General features: G+C 43.9%; 1 protein-coding gene across 1 annotated transcript in view; it reads right to left on the minus strand.

Annotated features, from left to right (window-relative positions):
* Positions 1–15,422: 15,422 nt before the first annotated feature.
* Positions 15,423–20,870, minus strand: part of MYH7B (myosin heavy chain 7B) — a 114,840-nt gene continuing 109,392 nt past the window's right edge. The window contains exons 39-42 of the mRNA XM_078652244.1: positions 20,154–20,258; positions 16,441–16,536; positions 15,815–15,949; positions 15,423–15,564 (exon numbers count right to left, since the gene is read on the minus strand). Coding sequence (XP_078508370.1) covers positions 15,553–15,564; positions 15,815–15,949; positions 16,441–16,536; positions 20,154–20,258 — 348 coding nt within the window. The 3' untranslated portion in view covers positions 15,423–15,552. The remainder of the gene's footprint in view (positions 15,565–15,814; positions 15,950–16,440; positions 16,537–20,153; positions 20,259–20,870) is intronic.

A 20,870-nucleotide genomic window follows, 5' to 3' on the forward strand; every position in this document is an offset into this window, starting at 1 on the left:
GCTTGTGCCCCTTTGTTCATAAAGAGTACTGGGGATTATTTTTAGAAATAAACACATATATTTTTATAATATATACTTGTGTGGTGTCCTTTCATTTGATATTACAGGACTGTGATTGGTAAAACAGCTCGCTTAACACGACCTCTTGAGTTTAGCCTTTAAGGCTGCTTAGTCTATGCTACCATTAAGATAGCTTGTCTACAAGGTTGACTTACAACCAGACACCATAAGGGATAGTTTGGACTGATACAAGGTGGTTCCAGAATTGGAAACATCATATATCAGGCCAACTCAGCATAAGCAAAGGTTTCAGCTCGAGATTCAGTGAGATTGGTAATCTCTTCATAGTGCATCGTGGTGCTTGCTACAGTCCGTTGAGCAGGAAAAGTATATATACGAAAAGATGTGGCTGCGCACAGCTGAATTTCAAAACTTTCTAGACGTATATTAGGCCGTGCTCCTAGGGATGACTCCCCGCTCAGGAGTAAGCAATATTACATCGGAGTTGCACCGACACTGTAGTGTGGGTGTCCCCTAGGGCACTGGTGGAAGTGGGCTGTTGAAAACAGCAAACATTTTGATAATTTTCAATAAGACAAAAGAGTGTTCACTTGTTATTCAAATGTAATCATGGTATATCCAATAGAAGTTACGTTATTTCTTAATACTTCAATAGCATAGTTCACAAGATAGTGGTATTCACTAGCTATCATACATCCGGTATTCAATCCCAATGCATTTCGGCATGTGCCTTCATCAGGGGTAATCTGTTGGAAAATAATACATTTTGTTGTACTAATCTGTGTCCGTCTCTGAACATTTATCCATCACCATTTCAATGCATATTAAACACATCGTCATTAACAAAACATATATCAAAAAGGTAAAGAAACTGAGATATGAAACTGCAAATCGCTCGTTATTGGGGACTCATTCTACTAATATTGTGCACTAATTCAAGGAAGCTGTTGATGCTATATGAGCTCTCAGCGTAAATCAATCATTGTAGGGTTGCTAAATCGCTAGCTCTCCAGTCATTAAAAACGATCTAATTGAGCGGCAAAGTTACGCGCGTTTACTTAAAAATACTGACATTGAAGCTGACTCATGTATTATATACGCTTATACGAGCTTACCGTTTAAATACACGGACTGTATCAACAAGTTAACCGGCCGGACGCCATCATACGCGCTGTTAGGGTGAAGCCGCAGCGTGTGACGCGCATTTAAAGGTGTGGTTAAATGTCGTGTCTTCCTTGCGCGTAAAGCTTACTTAAAGGGACAGGAATATATGTTCCTTCTCTGCTATCTCAATAAAGTGCACAATACATTCCCGCATGTATTTTTCACAGTAGAACTTCATATTTTACTTTTTGTTTAACCTGATTGTTTTATTTATCGCCACCATTGGAGGTAGATATTGTGCACTTTATTGACTTTATTGACATTTAACCACACCTTTAAATGCGCGTCACACGCTGCGGCTTCACCCTAACAGCGCGTATGATGGCGTCCGGCCGGTTAACTTGTTGATACACTCCGTGTATTTAAACGGTAAGCTCGTATGAGCGTATATAATACATGAGTCAGCTTCAATGTCAGTATTTTTAAGTAAACGCGCGTAACTTTGCCACTCATTTAGATCGCTTTTAATGACTGAAGAGCTAGCGATTTAGCAACCCTACAATGATTGATTTATGCTGAGAGCTCATATAGCATCAACAGCTTCCTTGAATTAGTGCACGATATTAGTAGAATGAGTTCCCAATAACGAGCGATTTGCAGTTTCATATCTCAGTTTCTTTACCTTTTTGATATATGTTTTGTTAATGACGATGTGTTTAATATGCATTGAAATGGTGATGGATAAATGTTCAGAGACGGACACTGATTAGTACAACAAAATGTATTATTTTCCAACAGATTACCCCTGATGAAGGCACATGCCGAAATGCATTGGGATTGAATACCGGATGTATGATAGCTAGTGAATACCGCTATCTTGTGAACTATGCTATTGAAGTATTAAGAAATAACGTAACTTCTATTGGATATACCATGATTAAATTTGAATGACAAGTGAACACTCTTTTGTCTTATTGAAAATTATCGAAAAGTTTGCAGTTTTCAACAGCCCACTTCCACCAGTGCCCTAGGGGACACCCACACTACAGTGTCGGTGCAACTCCGATGTAATATTGCTTACTCCCGAGCGGGGAGTCATCCCTAGGAGCACGGCCTAATATACGTCTACAAAGTTTGGAAATTCAGCTGTGCACAGCCACATCCTTTCTTATAAGTACCATTGTACTCATCTTCTTCCTCTACCTTATTACCTTGGTACATTTTAATACTTACTACTGGATTACTTGTAAATTCTCCGATTGTTACAGTCTGTAACTTGGCTTTTCTATTTTGTATTCAGATTTGCTACCTCTATTTGGCCACTTGTATTAAACCCTGTCATGTCGTCCTTCTGACGCTATGATAGGTAAGTAGATATATAATTATCTTATCGCAAGGTATTATCAGTCGATCTATGCACAGTGCATGATAGAATGCCAAATTCGGTATACCTAGGACATAGTTTATTCTCCTTCTTGTCCGGATTTGGTGTGGTTAATAGGCTTTTTCACTCCCTATAGGGCAATTATACCATTATAGGCATGTTTATCACATATATCACACTTTACCTTGGTACAACTGCATTTTCTTGCTCAAAGTGGTACATACGTCTGATATCTGCTTTTCTTCTTCCCAATTTCCTCCTCAGGTGTTGTTAATTATACATAAGATGTTATGCATTCTTTGCACATCAATAAATGTATTCATGCATGTATTTTGAAGTCCTGATGATGATCCTGCATTAATCATGGATCTAAACGTCATCGGCCTTAAACACTGTAATCCATTAAATATGGGTATATGAGTTCTGGGTGCAGTAGTGTTCTTCTTGGTGTAAATAAGTGACCCCCATTGTGGATACAACTGACGGTCATTTAATGTCCATTGCCTGTTTGCTTTCATGTTCTTAACACCCGTTGAGGATTACCCAGTGGGGTTAATCTTTTTCACATACATATGTTTGAATAAAAGTATACTTCATATCCATTTTTGATTACTCCTAGACATTATTCTTGTCTCCAGAGCATTGTTATCTATTTATTGACTGTAGTGACCTTTGTTCCTAAAAATACTTACTACCGTTGGTGCCTATTGATTCTTGGGTTCACTTGTACTTGCACTTGTAACTACTCTCTCTCACTACAGCAGTCTGTACCGCTGTGAGAATTTCCTCTGTTGGAGCAAAACATATTTCAGCATTTGTGTACAAATGTGATTTGCATATTATGGGTACTGTATCACCTTAGTTGAAAATTATATCGGTGTACCCGGTTGGTCCAGCGACTACGCAGATCACCAGGTCAGTTGTGTTTACACGTTTGTGTAAATGTTTGGCGGCTTTTATATCAGCTTGTACGGAACGTAAAATGGTTGTATGTTCCTATGTCCAGTGGTTGATTAAAAAATCAGTCTTATTAATTTGAAGAATGGTTTTACTCGTTAAGGGTAATCCAAAATGTATGTTCTGCCAAAATTTAAAAATCCTAAAATAAATTGTAGTCTTTTCAGAGTCGGTGGAGGTTGGAGCAATGTGCATTTTTCTTAAAAAATGTGCTAACAGGCTTTTGCTTTCACTTGACAACTTGTATCCCAGAAACAGGACATTGAAAGGGGCAATCTTTTATTTTTTTAAATTAAGTTTGTAGCCCAATTGAGCAAACCCTAGAATTATACTGTCTACTCTGTCCAAGTGTTCCATTAATTCATTGTCCGTCAGATAAATATCGTCTACATTGGACAATGCTTCCTCATCAAAATTTTGAGGTGACTCTGTCATTCTGGCAGAAAACAGCCCAGGGCTATTCCTATATCCCTGTTGTAAATGGCAAAATTGCCTTACCTAGCGCTGAAAATGCTATCAAATATCCACATTCAGGTGCTATATTTTGGCAGAAAAATCCATTTGGGATATCTAGTGTTGTTTTGTATTTTTTCTGCACAATGTTGTTCATCAGTGCGGCTCTGTAAGCGTTTTGTACTGCGAATGTGCATGTGGATGTTTTTAAATGTCTGCAGTCTAAAACTAGATGGTATAAATAAAGTTTCCTGCTGTGAGAAAAAGACTGTGTCTCCGGGGCAACATGAGAGACCACCCCATCCCAATCTACGCTTTTTAAAATGAATGTTGCCACACAAAAAGGTGAAAGAGTAAGTTGAAAAAACACACTGTTGACAAACTACTGTCAATTCCTGCAAAACTATAGAGAGGAAAAGATATCAATAGTGGCTACATAGCTGGCATAGAAATGTGAGCACAAATCGAATCTTCCCAACTATGTCAAACTATGCGTTCATATTAAAACTATTTTACTTCCACGTGCAACATTTTCCATAAATTCAAAATTTGTAAGCACCTAGAAATAAATCAGACTACGGTGAACTTTTGCCGCAAAATGTAATTTACATATGCTTTCATGGGATATACGGTTGCACCATATACAGTATTATGTTGCCTTTGATAAACAGCACACTGATGGCCTACTTTACAAAATGTTGATGCACAGCAGGAATGCACCTTATCTACAAGATACGGTGCATTCCTGTCCTTCTCCCCTGCGCCGACGCACAAACAGCAGCTGTGCGCCAATGCAGACACTCTTGTGACATGTGCTAATGGTGCCTGCATTGCGGGGATGATTGTTTTTGTGCAGGAAGGGACACCCTGCTACACAAAAACAATAATTGATGGCATTTTTATCTTTCTATGCATGCTGCGTTCTGCAGCATGCAAAGAAAGAGGAAAAAACAAGGAGAAATAAAAGTATTTCTCCTCGTTGCGCCACTCCTACGCCTCCCCTGGGGAGCGTAGGATTCTGATGCATTCCTAGCCTTACAAAACATTGTAAGTCTGGGAATGTGTCAGGTTCCCAGGATGTTGCGTGGGAACACCCACAGCAACACCCATAGATTGCCCCCTTAATGTAGAATAATGCGTGAAGGTGACCATTATTTACAAGGCCATGAAAAGTCATGCAGGGTGCCTTTACGTGGCCTTGTAAATATGAGCAAGTCATTGCACTGCTGGTGCGTCAACAAAAGTGACAAGTGGCAGCACACTAGGCTTGTAAATGAGGCCCTAAATATGATGCATCTGTTATTCTCAGCTCACTCACTCAAACGGTGTGGGGGCATACTTTCCTACATTTTATCAAATGTATGTTGAAAATGATGTTTTTATATATTATGCAAAGCAGGTGTCCGATGTATTATCTCTGAAACATTGAAGGGGCTATTCTCAAAGGTAACTTACACCCTTGAGTAATTTAAAAGTTTAATTTACTCTTACTCTTTATGCCCCTCTGCTCTTGGCCATTCACAAAATTCTAGTGCCTGCTTACTCGTAAGTGTATTTTACCTAGGTGACCAGCCCCAGGCCCTTCAATTTGGTAGAGACAGGTAAGTTACAGTTTTGGAAGACATTAATACTCAAGTATTGCAAACAGCCAAAAAGTAATAAACATTCCCAAAAGTGTAAATTACTCAGAAGTACAAGTCACCCCGTGAGTCAGGCCCAGAGGATACAAAGGTCCACACCCTCCGAAAGCCGTGTTTTAACCTTCCAGACCTACCAACTAGCCTGCCTTTCCTCATGCTTGTCTAGTATCTTTATCTCGTCTCCATCACTTCGTCTCCACATCTCCCCAGCCAGGGCTTCCAACGAGGCGCGGCTAGGGTGACCAACTGGCATTGGTGCAAATTCAGGACGGTGAGTGTAAAAATTCAGGACAAAGGGTCAAAATTCAGGACACAAATTCAGGACAGGAGGTCAAAATTCAGGACAAAACTTCAGGACAATAGGTACGTTTTACAGACACATCAGAGATCGCGCAATAGTATATAAGTAAGCCCAGCCATTTCCAAACATATTCAACCATTTGCAAACCTATCCATCATGTATCCTTCCATCTATCATTTCACTCATCCATCCCTTCATCCATCCTCTCATCCATCCTTTCACTCATCCTCCATTATCCATCCATCCATCCACCCTTTCACCCTATCCATCTGTACACTTATCCATCTGTACACTTATCCATCCACTCTTCATCCCATCCATCCATTCACTCATCCATTCAGCCATTTACCCTTTCACCAATCCAGCCATCCTTTCACTTACTAATCCTTCCACCCATCCATTCTTTTAGTCATCCATCTTCCCTTTCTCTCTCCATTGACCTTTTCACTTATCCATCCTTCCTTCCATCCATCCATCCCCCCACCCATCCATCCATCTACTCATCCACTCATGAATCCATCCATTGACCCTATCATTCATCCATCTATCATTTCACTCCTTTAGACATCTATTCATCCTTTTGTCCTTCTACCCTCCCTTTCACTCACTCATCCATCCTTACATCCACCCTTTCACTCACATGTCCAGTCATTCACCCTTGCACTTATCAATCCATCAATCCATCCATCATTTCACTCATCCACCTACCCACCCATCATCCACCCAACCTTCCACCCACCCACCATCCACCCACCCACTCATCCATCCTTTCACCCACCCACCATCCAATCCACTGATCCATCCTTTCATCCACCCACCATCCACCCACCCACTCATCCATCCATCCATCCACCCACCCATCATCCATCCATTCTTTCACCCACCCACTCATCATCCATCCATCCATCCTTTCACCCACCCACTCTCCATCCATCCTTTCACCCACCCATAATCCATCCATCCATCCGTCCTTCCCCTCATCATCCATCCGTCCTTCCCCTCATCATCCATCCATCCTTCCCCTCATCATCCATCCATCCTTTTCCCTCATCATCCATCCATCCTTCCCCTCATCATCCATCCATCCTTTCACCCACCCCTTCATCATCCATCCATTCCCTCATCATCCATCCATCCTTTCACCCACCCCATCATCATCCATCCATCCACCCTTCCCCTCATCATCCATCCTTTCACCCACCCCCTCATCATCCATCCATCCTTCCCCTCATCATCCATCCTTCCCCTCATCATCCATCCATCCATCCTTCCCCTCATCACCCATCCTTCCCCTCATCATCCATCCTTCCCCTCATCATCCATCCATCCATCCTATCACCCACCCATCCATCCATCCTTCCCCTCATCCATTCATCCATCCCCTCATCCATCCATCCATCCATCCCCTCATCTCATCCATCCACCCTTCCCCATATCCATCCATCCATCCCTCCCCTCATCATCCATCCATCCATCCTTCCCCTCATCATCCATCCTTCCCCTCATCATCCATCCATCCATCCTTTCACCCACCCATCCATCCATCCTTCCCCTCCATCCATCCTTCCCCTCATCCATCCATCCTTCCTTCCCCTCATCCATCCCCTCATCCATCCATCCTTCCCCTCATCCATCCATCCTTCCCCTCATCCATCCTTCCTTTCATCCATCATCCATCCTTCCCCTCACCCATCCATCCATCCATCCCATCCATTTATCCTTCCCCTCATCCATCCATCCTTCCCCTCCATCCATCCATCCATTCTTCCCCTCATCCATCCCCTCATCCATCCATCCTTCCCCTCATCCATCCATCCTTCCCCTCATCCATCCTTCCTTTCATCCATCCTTCCTTTCATCCATCATCCATCCTTCCCCTCACCATCCATCCATCCATCCATCCATCCCATCCATTCATCCTTCCCCTCATCCATCCATCCTTCCCATCCATCCTTCCCCTCCATCCATCCATCCTTCTCCTCACCCATCATCCTTCCCCTCATCCATCATCCTTCCCCTCATCCATCTTTCCCCTCATCCATCATCCAGCTACCCTTCCACCCATACATCCAGCTATTTACATTTTCTCTCCATCCTTCCCCTCACTCATCAATCCATCCATCCTCTCTCATTATCCATTTATTCAATCTTTCATTCATCCATTAACCCTTTCACTAATTCATCCAGCCATTCACCCATCCCTTCACTTACTTACTCACCCACCTTTCCATATTAATTTTGAGCTGAGCCCTTTTGAGAAGAGGCCCATCAAGAACTTCACCCTCGGTGCAGGGGCCGTTCCAGGACTGGGACAGAAGCCACCCAGGGCGGGGACAGGATCCACCATGGGGGAGGGAGGGACAGGAGCCCTCACAGACGGGGGGGTGGACTGGAGCCATCATTGAGGAGAGGGAACAGGATCCACCAGGGTGGGCACAGGGGTGGGCATGCCGTATTCTAGTATCATCTTGGGCTCCTCGCCCCCTCCTGCACAAGACCAGGAGAAGACAGGCTCTCTGTCCAAAATGCCAGCCCATCCCCCACTGTGATGTACAGTACTTATAGGAGATACTCTAAGAGAACTGATTGAACTGATTGTCCTCCATACTTTGTTAATCAGTGTGGGTGCGATTGTGCCATTTCTTTATTGTATTACATTATAGACTGCATGTTTGAAGAACCGAGGTTTGCTTACAATTTAGTGACAGTAATTAAGCTCGGTGCCTCGGTGTAATCAGGGGTGTAATCTGGCCGAGTCTAGGATGTTTGGGGCCCTGGGTAGAAAAGGAATGTGTGAGCCCCCTCTAAATAGCAGAGACATGATACATTCAGAGCTGTTTGCCTGTGAATAGATGTCGCTGCTCCTGAACCTGCAGCCCCTCCCTCTCAGTCACTTTCGAAGCACCTCTTAACAGGTCATCAAGGGCTGGAGGTGTGAGGGTTGCCCTCCCGCTGTGCCTCTCTAATGCTGCTGAGTATCTGAGGAGCTTTGGCGCAGCATCGGAGTGAAGAAGGGAAGTGGGTGCAAGCTGTGCCGGCTTTCGGGTGGGGCAACCGGTGCCCTGTTAAAATGACGGACAAATGGCGTCCGTTAAAGAATCCTTCACGGACAACGGACAGACGGCCGAAATTACGGACTGTCCGTGAAATTTACGGACGGTTGGTCACCCTAGGCGCGGCCCGTGTGGGTACGAGCGGTGAGGCTAAGTGAGGGGGGATTTTGACGGACGATGAAGAAGGAACATTAATTATTTATTTCATTTTCCCTCTTCATCATGTCGAAATCCCCCCTCACCTGGACCCACCACTCTTACCTGCAGGGGCTACAACTGCTTCCAATGTCCCCAAGTGCCACTTCCCAGACAATGAGAATCTATTTCATATCAACTGAACATACCAAATGTAAAGCACACTCAGATGTGTGCCCTGCTTGTCGAATGCAATGGAATGGAAAGGCATTTATAGAGCACATGGCTACTCGTGAGCACCCCAGCGCTAATAGCGTTGCAGTTCCAACTATTGACAGTTTTAGGGGAATAGATATGTTTTAAGTTGCTTCCTAAAAGTCAGATAGTTAGGTTCCAGGCGGATATTAGTGGGTAGGTGGATCCATAATTTAGCAGCATTGAATGAGAAGCGACGTCCTCCGCTTCGAGTTCTTTTTATTTTTGGAATTACCGCCAATAGTTTATTATCTGACCTGAGAGATCTCTTGGGACGATAGGGGTGAATAATGCTTCTGATAATGTGGGGGCCTTTGCCTGAGAGAGCTTTGTGCATGATACTTAGAGCTTTGAATTGGACTCTTTCTTGGATGGGTAGCCAGTGTAGCGCTGATAGTGAAGGTTTAGCTGAAAGGCGTTTGGGGGTGTACAGGAGCAGGCGTGCAGCACAGTTTTGCACTATCTGTAGTTTCTTTATAGTTTTGGCTGGAGTTTCTAGATATACGGCGTTAGCATAGTCCAAGCATGACAAAATCACACTTCCGCCATTATCTGGGAGTTGGCCTAACGGCTAGGGGGCTCGACCTCGAATCTGGAGAGCCGGGTTCAAGTCTCGACAATGACGGTGAACATCCGGTGAGTCTGGGAAAATCACTTAATCTCCCCGTGCCTAACAAAAAATGAATGTGTGTCCTCATGTAACGCAACTGGTGCTATGCAAAGCGCTCTGATACCCGATACCGGGTCAAGTTTGCGCTATATAACACTCTGTTAAAAAAAAATCCCCCCAAATAATCATTCAATAGTGCTACTTAGAAAATAAATACATAGGAGTGCTTGGGTCTTTTGTGATCGCTTTGAAATATAAGTATTTGGTAAAAGTACTATGTAGTATGTAGTGCCTTAATCCGGTGTACGTTGCAGTTTCATCTCTAGTCAATAACAGTGCTAAATTGAATCGTTAATAGTGACGTTTTAAGGCAAATCAGCACCTTTGCAGACTTTAAAACTATATTTTAAGCCTATTGCTCATGATTACTACGTCTATGCGTTGTCTGTCTCATTTTGCCTCCCCTCTTCCTCCATCTTTCACCTTCGGCTTGTCTTCTCTTTTACACTGCCCGTCTTCTTCCTGTTCGCTGCTCCTTTTTTCTCTCACACATCCCTCCTACTCTGTCCCTTTTCCAGGCAAGGGTCAGGTCAGGTACCTGTTCCCTGCCCTAGGAGAGTCATGCATCACTGGGGGAAAATCCAAGCCTAGGCTCTGGGTCACACCCCAGGATAGAGCTAAAGAAAGCTTCCTGGTGAGTATTGGGGGTGTACATTTGGATCGTAGAGTCTCCCCCTAAAGCAACGGAATGGTGGCTGCTCTTGAGGCAAATATTTGAGTCAGAGCGGGCCCTTGCTAAAACTAGAGGCCATTCATGACTCAAACGTGGGCGGGTCTCAGCTGGGACATGGCACTTTATATTACTGACTAACTAATACATCTTTGTTAGCATTTAGGAATATCCTGCACCCCAGTTATATATTTTTTTATTTGTATTGGTTAATGTTGTCGTTTATTATTATGTGACCATAATGACGCTTTTTGTTGTGTATAGTTGCACTCTTGTTTCTTGAGATTTATGTTCTGAACATTCTGACTGGATGAAATAAAAAAAAAAATATATTTTTTTTTTAAAAAGTCAACCCACAACTGTCACACCCAAAGCCCTAATCCTCCCCTTCAAGGCCAACCATCTCCCTCCTCGATCCGCTTTGGAGCTCTGTAAGAAGAATCCCATATGATATGGAAACTGGATGTTCATTTACGCTTTTTTATGTTTGGGAAATCGAAGTATTATGAAGGATGTACCTTGCGTGCAGCCTCCAGGTCACTTTTTGGTGCAAATGAGTCTCTTTAAAGTACAAATTTCCACATTCACCCACCTCAATGCCTGCAGAACATTCATTAGGTCGAGCTATTTATAGCTCTGAACTATTGGGTTTAAAGAAACTCTCTTGAACAAGAGGATTCCGAGCCGTATTCCTCCCAATGCATGTTGTCTACTGAACCGTGACGCTTCGCAAGGCGCGCGCTTGGCCTCACTCACACCCTATATGCTGGTTCCCTCCCACGGTTCCCTGCTCCCCCATCTGCCCCGCACACCACCATGCTCCGTCCCTCCCACTTGCTCACTCCCCTGCTCCGCCGCCCCCTCACCCCCCCACAGCAATGCCGAGAGCTTCAACGTAAGTGCGCTAGAGTGTGTGCATATCAAGGGTGCTCGTGTACTTTTACATACCTTTATCCAGAGGGCGACTTTATCCCGCCCCCCCACCCCCCTCGCCTCCGATGGTACCTCCGGACTCACAGTATTGGATGCCATTTTCTACCATCGGATGCGTGCTACATGCCGAGCACTCTACGATACATTTCCTGAACCACCATCAAAGTTGTCTGCTCTTGAACACATGCGGACCATAATAACCTCTCCTCGCAAACTATTCACCAGATTACACAACATTATGCAAGACACTGCACCCATTCGCTCCCCAAAGGCGTATGCACTATGGGAGCAAGACAAACTCTTCCATCACTTACACACGCAAATGGCTGAGCTCTGACCTAATTAAAGATTGCAGCTCATCCATTTTAAATTTCTGCATCAACTGTTCTGGGCTTTTCGAGCAAGCGGCTTTGTACCTGGAAGTCCCCCCGTGAGGGCAACGGCTCCTACGTTCCAGCGCAGCCTTCCAGCGCCATGAGGGCAACGGCCGCATTTGCTTAAACTTCATCTCCCAGGTGCCCCGGAGACGAGTGGTGCACCCGGGACGTCACTGCCTGCGCCCGGAGGCGCTATTAAAGAGCGGAGTATGGGGGACCTGTGGTCGTCCCCTGAGGTGGCTTGTCCCTTGATTTCCAAAAAAGCTTTGAGTTTGGCACTAAAACAACACCGAACTGCTCTTAATCTATCAAACTCCTCTATGGGCAGGTTGACTAACAACTTTCTTGACTTTAAGGCCCTTCCCAAATTCGAGAAATTTCTGGATGATATCCAGCCTCCCCTGGCAAAGAAACTATATATCCAGTTCAGGCATGGCTCACTGCCCCTCAGGGGCCTCACGTACAAATGGTCAAAAGCTTCATCGCACGTGAGCTCTTGCCCAGGGTGTACGGGCTGAGAGAGACGGATCAGCACGTTCTGCTCTTCTGCCCCTCGTACTCAAGGGCGAGAGCCAAGTGGATTATCCAATTCTGCAAGACCAGGGGCTTAAGGGATTATAGGGAGGTTTTTAGAATTCTCAAAGTCGACACCACACCTCTGACTGTGTTCGCAACAGCAAGATTCCTCCTGCCTATGTGGTATTCTAGGTGTGCAATATTAAAAAATGTACAATCATTGACTACCGCCCTTGGGACTGTATGGTCAATGTTCTGGGGAGTGTTTTCACTAACAAACTGCTTGGGGTCCCTGACCGGGAGGCTCATTACATCCCATATTGAGCCAATGATGTTTGTTCTATTTTTACTCTTTTTAAGATCTGTATGACTTAGTATCCCTTGAGGACTCTTAACACTGTAAATATTTTTATCTATCTTGTATATGTGTAAATATGCCTTTTTATGGTTATTAACCGATAATAAAAGCTTCTTTGACTGACTGACTGACTGTTCGCAGTTGCACCAGATAGGGCTTTCACAGGATGCGTGCATGACTCCACAGGCCACTTTCATACACTTGTTTTAAATGTATTTAAATCGTTTGTCATGACTATGCTTTTGTCCCTGCCTGTTCAGCTTCAGCGCCCATCTGTGCCGCCCCCCCTCCCCATCACTTTGTTATTGTTTCTGCAAAGCCATGCAACCGGATCCCAGCCTAGCCGAAACCCCAGTAGGTCGCCGTACACCACATTGAGGGAGGTGGAATTTCAAGTCTGTTTCGTGCTAGTTTTCAGTTTAGTTTCACGTTAAGTTTTCAGTTTGGTATGAAATTTTTGACGTTCGTAGTGCTACTTAAAAAGTGTGTCATTTTTGTATCTGCAGAACCACACCAGTGACCTACAAGTAACACATCACTGCATCAGGCTCTTCGCTCAGTAAATCACATTAAACTTCAGAGCTAGTTACCACCACAGAGCACATTTACCAATCTAAGCTCAGGAGCTTTGGTGGCAGTGATGGGGCTATGGAATATTATTTTGGGTGGTGTGAAGATACCACCTCTTTGGGTCTACAAAAAGAGGTCTGCGCATCATGTGTGCTTTGATATGTGGAGTGCAGAAATCATTCAACTAAGCATATGCACTAGAAAGTAAAAGCCTTTTACGTGCTTCCACTCGGCACACTAAAAGTTAAGAAGCTTTTGCAATGCAATAGGTCTTGCATTTACGAGAGTTTAAGTTAATGGCATTGTAAATGACATTGCCTTTTATTTATGTTTTAAAAACCAAAACATAAATAAAAGGCATTGTCATTTACAATGCCAATAGCTCAAACTCGTTTCCATTCTGTCTGCCTTAATGTCTCCCATGAACTCTGCCTTCCCTTCTTCCTTGCTCACGGCTTTCCTTTTTCCCATGTCGGCTTTTCTTTCTCTCATGCTCTCTGTCTTATTTTTACCCTTGCTCGCTGCCTCCCTTTCTCCCATAACCCCTCTTTCCTATTTCCTGTTCACCGATACACACTGCCTTTTGTTCTATTTTCAGGTCTACTGTTGCTTCTTTCATGGTCTCTCATCCTTTCTTCTATGCAGTAGGGTGTAACTTTCCCCTTAGTCTCTGCTTTCTGTTCTCCCATAAACAGTGTTTAGGTCGTGCCTTCTGTCATAACTGCTCCCAGAGTCTACTCTCCTTTCTCCATTAGTCTATTTGTCTTCCAAACAAAGATGTTATTTTGCATACACTGTATCCCCCTTTAACACATGCACTCTATCATACATTATCCCATACAACCTACCTTCCTTACTCCCATACAGTCTGTAGTCTTCTCCCATTCAACCAGACTTTCTTTCTCCTATATGCGCAGCCTTCAAGTTTTTTACAGTCTCCCTGATTTTGCCTCATACATGATGCCTCATTTCTTAGGCTGTCCTATCTCCCATACACTATACCTCCCTATTTCCCATACAGTATGTGTTCCTTTCTCCCATGCAATATTCTTAACTTTCTCTAACCTAATCACTCGGGGACACCACCACATCACTCTGGGACACCACCACATCACTCTGGGACACCACCACATCACTCGGGGGCACCACCACATCACTCGGGGACACCACCACATCACTCGGGGACACCACCACATCACTCGGGGACACCACCACATCACTCGGGGACACCACCACATCACTCAGGAACACCACCACACCACTCAGGAACACCACCACATCACTCAGGGGCACCACCACATCAATCAGGGGCACCACCACATAACTCAGGAACACCACCACATCACTCAGGAACACCACCACATCACTCAGGGACACCACCACATCATTCAGGGGCACCACCACATCACTCAGGGGCACCACCACATCACTCATGGGCACCACTCAGGGGCACCACCACATCACTCAGGGACACCACCATTTCACTCGGGGGCACCACCACATCACTCAGGGGCACCACCACATCACTCAGGAACACCACCACATCACTCAGGAACACCACCACATCACCCAGGAACACCACCACATACCTCAGGGACACCACCACATCACTCAGGGGCATCACCACATCACTCAGGGGCACCACTCAGGGGCACCACCACATCACTCAAGGGCACCACTCAGGGGCACCACCACATCACTCAGGGACACCACCACATCATCACTCAGCACCACAACAGCACTGTCCTTGCTTGCTACAAACATGCATTGCCATAGCCAATAGGATTCGCATTAGGAAAGTGTAAGCTATTGGCTTTGTGAATAACAATGCTATTAATTTATATATTTTCAAAGCCAACACATATTAAAAAATGTGTCATTTACAATACCAATAGCTCACACTTTCCTAATGAGAGACCTATTGCATTGCAAATGCTTGTTGCCTGGAGTGTTGAGGGCAGACTACTTTTTGTACACTATCTGGAATGAGTACACTATCTGGAATGAAGAGGCGGAGAGCTCTGGTCAGTTTTAGTAATTGCTTTTATTCACTCTAGAGGTACATTTTCAGCTGTTGCAGCTGTCAACGTTTGAAGTCTACACAAAGATATTGAGGAAAGAAGACGGGATGGTCTGGAGGAGAGGCCAGGTTTCTTCATTCTTCGTGCTGCGGAGAGAAAGGAGAGCACAATCAGAACCAAAGGTAAGCCCAGTGGTTACTATACAAAATGGTTGTCTGAATCCCTCATGGATTGGGCCCTCACTCCACTGAGAAGTAAAAAGAGAGTGATATAACACCTTCTCTTTACATTTTACATCCTTATAAATTGTCAGATCAACATTAGAGAGGAATGCTATTTGCTAGCAGGTTTAAATCCCTCGGATCAGATTTATTCAGGGTGATCCTCAATCCTTACCTTGGACACCGCCTCTCTGGTCCTGGTGCGCAGCTTGTTGACCTGCGACTCTGCAATGTCTGCACGTTCTTCAGCATCATCCAGCTCGTGTTGTACTTTGCGGTACTTGACCAAATTTGCATTCGCTTGAGTCTCCTGCGTAAAGGTATAGGAAGGAAAGTGATGAAAGAAAAGACTTCAAGACTAGCATTTTATTCTTGATTTGATCTATTCTATTCCAAACATTTTAGAAGTATTATCTATAAAGCTGAACAAAGCATATCTCACTGGGTTCCTTTTTTGCTGCAATTAATTAACATAAACTTTAGACCATAGGTGATATTAAGAAACAAATAATTGTCTAGTCAAAATGGAGGCACACTACTGTAGTGATCATTGCATTGAGTGATATGTTGTTACCGAAAAAGTAGCATTGGTTTTGTAGCCTCGTTGAAAATGGACCTTGTTATAGTTACGCCGAAGGTACTGAGAGGTTTCAAACCTTCACACTGAACCACACTCAGTAGTCATGCAATTCTTTCTGATAATACACCGCTTTAGAGGTTTTCGTGATCTGAGATAGCTTTTCAGTAAAAACCACACAATTTGCTTCATTGGACGGCTAAATGGATTGCATCCTTACTCACCGCTTCCTCTGACTGCCGCTTGTAGCTTTTCACTTTCATCTGTAGCTTGTCGATCAGGTCCTGCATCCGAGCCAAGTTCTTCCTGTCCTCCTCATTCTAAGGGGAATATAAGATTCTCAGGGTTAATGGTGCCTGGTGTGCACGTGCTCGGAAATAAAGCCTTATTTCATAACCTGCACTTTCTCGAGCTATCCTGCATTTCCCTGTCTGGTCATGGAGCATGTGGCCATGCTTCATGCATCAGAAAGATGCTTTTGATATGTTGTTCTCTTACTGTCAGGGTGCAGAACAGGTGCATTTTAAAAGACAGATGCAAGCCATGTAGGACCATTCCTATCACTTGGATGTATGGGGCGGGGAGAGCGGTGGCAGCAGATCATTCAATGTGCATTCATATGTGAGACTGTTGATATGAGAGCCTGGACTTAAGACAAGGGTCAGTAGCAGGGACATGGCTCCTGTACTCCACACTAGATAACAAAGTGATAAAGTGTTCACTTAAAATATGTAGGGGACTCTGTGCAGTCACGTGTGTGTGTTCCTCATGTAACTGCCGAAAGTCCCCATGGTTGGGTCTGCATTTGTAGGAGCTGCGCTACTAGAAAACATTCAATGGCCAGGACCTTTTAGTCGAGGGTCCACATTCCTAAAATAAAATAACAGTCTTGGGGGCATATGTAGGTAAATCACATTTTGCGATTCTCAAATAGCGATTTTTAACAAATCGCTATTTGAGAATTGCAAAATGGAATGTAGGTAATAATTCGCAATTTTATTGAGAATCTCTAAAATTCCTTAATTGCGATTCACAAGAGGCCCATAGGAATGAATGGGGATACATTCTCAACTTGCGATGTGCCTGTAAGTACATGTGGCACACATACATGCCCTAAGGGCATGTCTGTATGCCACATGGCACTTTGAATTTAAAAAAAAAAATTCATTTTGAAAGGAAATCGCAAAATACCATCTACTTGGAGTAGGTGGAATTTTGCGATTCCTTAAGACATATTCGCAATGTCAAAGGCACTCCTACATAGCATTTAAGGAATCGCAAAATAGCGATTCCTTAAATGCGTGAGCAAAAAAAGGAATCGCAATTTTTGCGATTCCTTATTTTGATATGTGGCACCTACATACCAAAAGGTCGTTTGTGATTCGCAAACGCCGGAATTCTGTGAATTCGGGCGTTTGCGAATCGCAAACGCCTATCTACATATGGCCCTTGATTGCTTATCTTGCTAGAGCTTTTACATTGTACAAACACACACTGCAGTCTACGACATACCAAAAACTATTCTTGAAGCCCTAAAATGTGTCTACTCTGAACCCTGTAAGCGTCCTTGTAGGTTTCTGGTGCTATGAATAGAGGCTGATTCGTGGATCAACGCTCTGGCCCGCCAGCGCCACGGCACAGGGACGCGTAAGTATTTTCTAGCACTACCACTCTCAGACTAGAGACACAGTGCACGTTTCACAGTTGCAGCAGACTTTGTTTTTCTGCGTTTTCAAAAGAGTTTAGAACTTCTGAACTGGATTTTCAGCTCATATTTCATTTGTATGGAGGCAAAATACGAGGGTATATAGGCACTAATTTAACATACTGAGAAGATAAAACAGGTTGGCTGCTGCCAACATGGGTAGAATAGTTACATATTAAATACTCTCAAAAGGAAGAAGCTATTGAACATGCACTGTTCGAAGACGATTGCTGTAGTTTTGTGGGAAATCAGTCGGTTTGTCCGGAAAGCCTGGCACTTTACGTATCCTAGCGCAAATGAACACAGCTAGCATAGTAGCATCTCCCCTAGAGTGGCATTATGCTGTTAATAAAAGTTCCCATCCATATACAGGGGGCCTATTTCTGTTATAGCCATCTTTAACATAGTATTTTGTGTGGTGCGCGGTATGGTTAAAGGTAGCAATGGGTTATGCACCGATTTAAGTGTCCCTTGAGTGTCGGACTGTCTTCCCAGTCTTACGGTGCAAAGACCTCCAGACCCAGCACGTGGGAGTAACAGTTTTGACCTTTTTCTGGAGTTTCGGAAGGCCCATCGGCAATAGGTAAGATAATGGTGTCTCCTGAGTTTGGTCACATTTAGGGATAAGGTGTACTATCTGGGTTATACAAGAACGTTACAAAGTGTCCTTGTGCCACCAAGTAATACGTTTCTGGGTTTGGTACTTCAAAACCCCCTCGTTCATAAGGAAGTACCATAGTATTCCAGCTAATCCTGGCTGGTTGGTTTGCCCAAACCAATTTGGTCAGGGTGGTTCAGAGTGTAGTGAAGATGTGTTTGCTCAGCTGTAAGGGGATGTTTGAGAAAAGGTACAGACGTTTAGGAAGGACAATTTTTTTAATCAAGCCAACTCTGCCCGTTAGGCACAAGGGGAGTTTCAGTCAGGTTTCCACTTGGTGCATCAACGTGTCGATAACTGGGCCATCATTAAGCTGACCTATCTGATTTGGGTTCCTATGTACAGTGAAACAGAGGTATTTGGCAGAGTCAGTAACCCTCTTAATTGGGCACTCCAGTAGACCTTTTGTTGTACTATCAGTGATGAGGAACAGTTCTATATTATCCCAGATTCCAGAATGTCTCCCGAAGCATATGAACTCTTGAATTAAAGGAGCCACTTTTGCCTCGGAATTTTTCATTAAATAGTAAATTATCATCCAGGATATAATAGTTTAGGGGTGCGGTCACTCTTACCCAAATGTACCACGGTGAAGCAATTAAGATGAAGGAAATCAATTTCGTACACCTTGGTCACTTCCACTAGCATCTTTCAAAGCACGTTCTGATGCATGGTATCAAATGCAGGTGATGGATTATGGGTACAGCAATCCTAGTTCTCCATTATAAGTTTGAAGTTCCTACATTTCCAAGAGTTGTGTCTGTATTTTTTCGTGCCTGGAAGCCTGCATGTCTTACATCAAACCTTTCTGTGTAATTAAAGTTGCTTGTGATGTGGCCTTAGTTCCAACCCTTCCCTGGGCTTTGGACAGAAACTGAAAGTTTTCAAGTCAGCAGTGATGGCAGTGCACTACTACATCAAGCAAATAGAAGGCGTCTCTTAAAATACAAATTGAATTGGAATTAAAAGACCAGCAATAATTGGGGTGCAGTGGCGTGCCAAGACTCCTGGGCCTTCGCCCACTGCATCTGCTGAACTATTGGTAGCTACGCCTGTGCCTGGTTCTCTGCATTTGCAGAGTTCGATTGCGGTAAACCCTATCTCTGAAGGAGACACAAGGTGCAATGCCAACAAAGTACCTCATTTGAAAGGAACATCGGGGGATCATACTTACACTGGGGAAGACCGGGGGATCATACTTACACTGGGGAAGACCGGGGGATCATACTTACACTGGGGAAGACCGGGGGATCATACTTACACTGGGGAACACCAGGGGATCATAGTTACACTGATTCTCAGAGCTGTCGTTCACACCGCGGAAACTGCTCCTCAATGACAGCTTCTATTGTGCAATTACCAAGGGATGTTTATGGGCTCTCCCTTGCATTCTGCTCAAACTTCCTTTTCACATGTTGGTGGGTTTGCATTGGTGTTTATTCTGATAGGTTTATCTGTGGATCAGTACTTAAACGCCCTTCCTTTGAACTCCTTCAGCTATCTGATCATGATGTCTTCCCTACATCTTCTAGGTCTTGTGGGCTGAAGATCACTGTTGAGAATTTCTTTTGTACCTGGTATGTGAGCTCCTTTATCCTCCTCTCGTACTTCCGGACACCTTTCTGGGTTTCTGCACTCTTCTTCTGTTCAGCCTCCAACTCTCCTTCCAGTTCTCTCACCTGTAGAGAAGAAGGGATTGCTGTAAGAAGTGACTTGGTTATTTAGTAGCTAAGTACTGAAGACACTGACTGAGTTCCTTAGAAATCTGCATGAATCCAAGAAGGCAGAGATATTGACAAAGTAATACTGTAATGTTAAATACTAGCACATCAAATAATCTGGATTATCTGTTAATTTACGCTGATTCATTTTTACGTTTTTGGTGTTTTAAAATATTGAAACATGATGCTGTCTACACTAGTTTAGCCATCATATTACCATCATCACTCAGTTGCTTAACTGAAGGCTAGCTGCTACCTGGTGTTAGATGAAATTGAGCAACCAGCAACACGGGAGGAAAAGTGCAAGTCTCATTTATTCCATTGTATTGGTCCATACATTTTAGTACTCTACCAAATTGATTACAGTGGAAACAGCAATTCGTTGAACTCATTGACCTGGAATCTAATCTTGCCCCACTGCTGTTACTTGGAGTCTGTTCCACAGCAAAAAACAAACACATGTTTGTGATTTTTTTATCTGTATTTTTAATGTCGGTTTCAGATGAGATGATTCTCATCTCAGTCTCAGGTCTTGGACCTGTGTTTTGACTGATTGTTGTGCCAAGGTCC

This window comes from Lissotriton helveticus, chromosome 7 (assembly GCF_964261635.1).
Source record: "Lissotriton helveticus chromosome 7, aLisHel1.1, whole genome shotgun sequence".
NCBI lineage: Eukaryota > Metazoa > Chordata > Amphibia > Caudata > Salamandridae > Lissotriton > Lissotriton helveticus.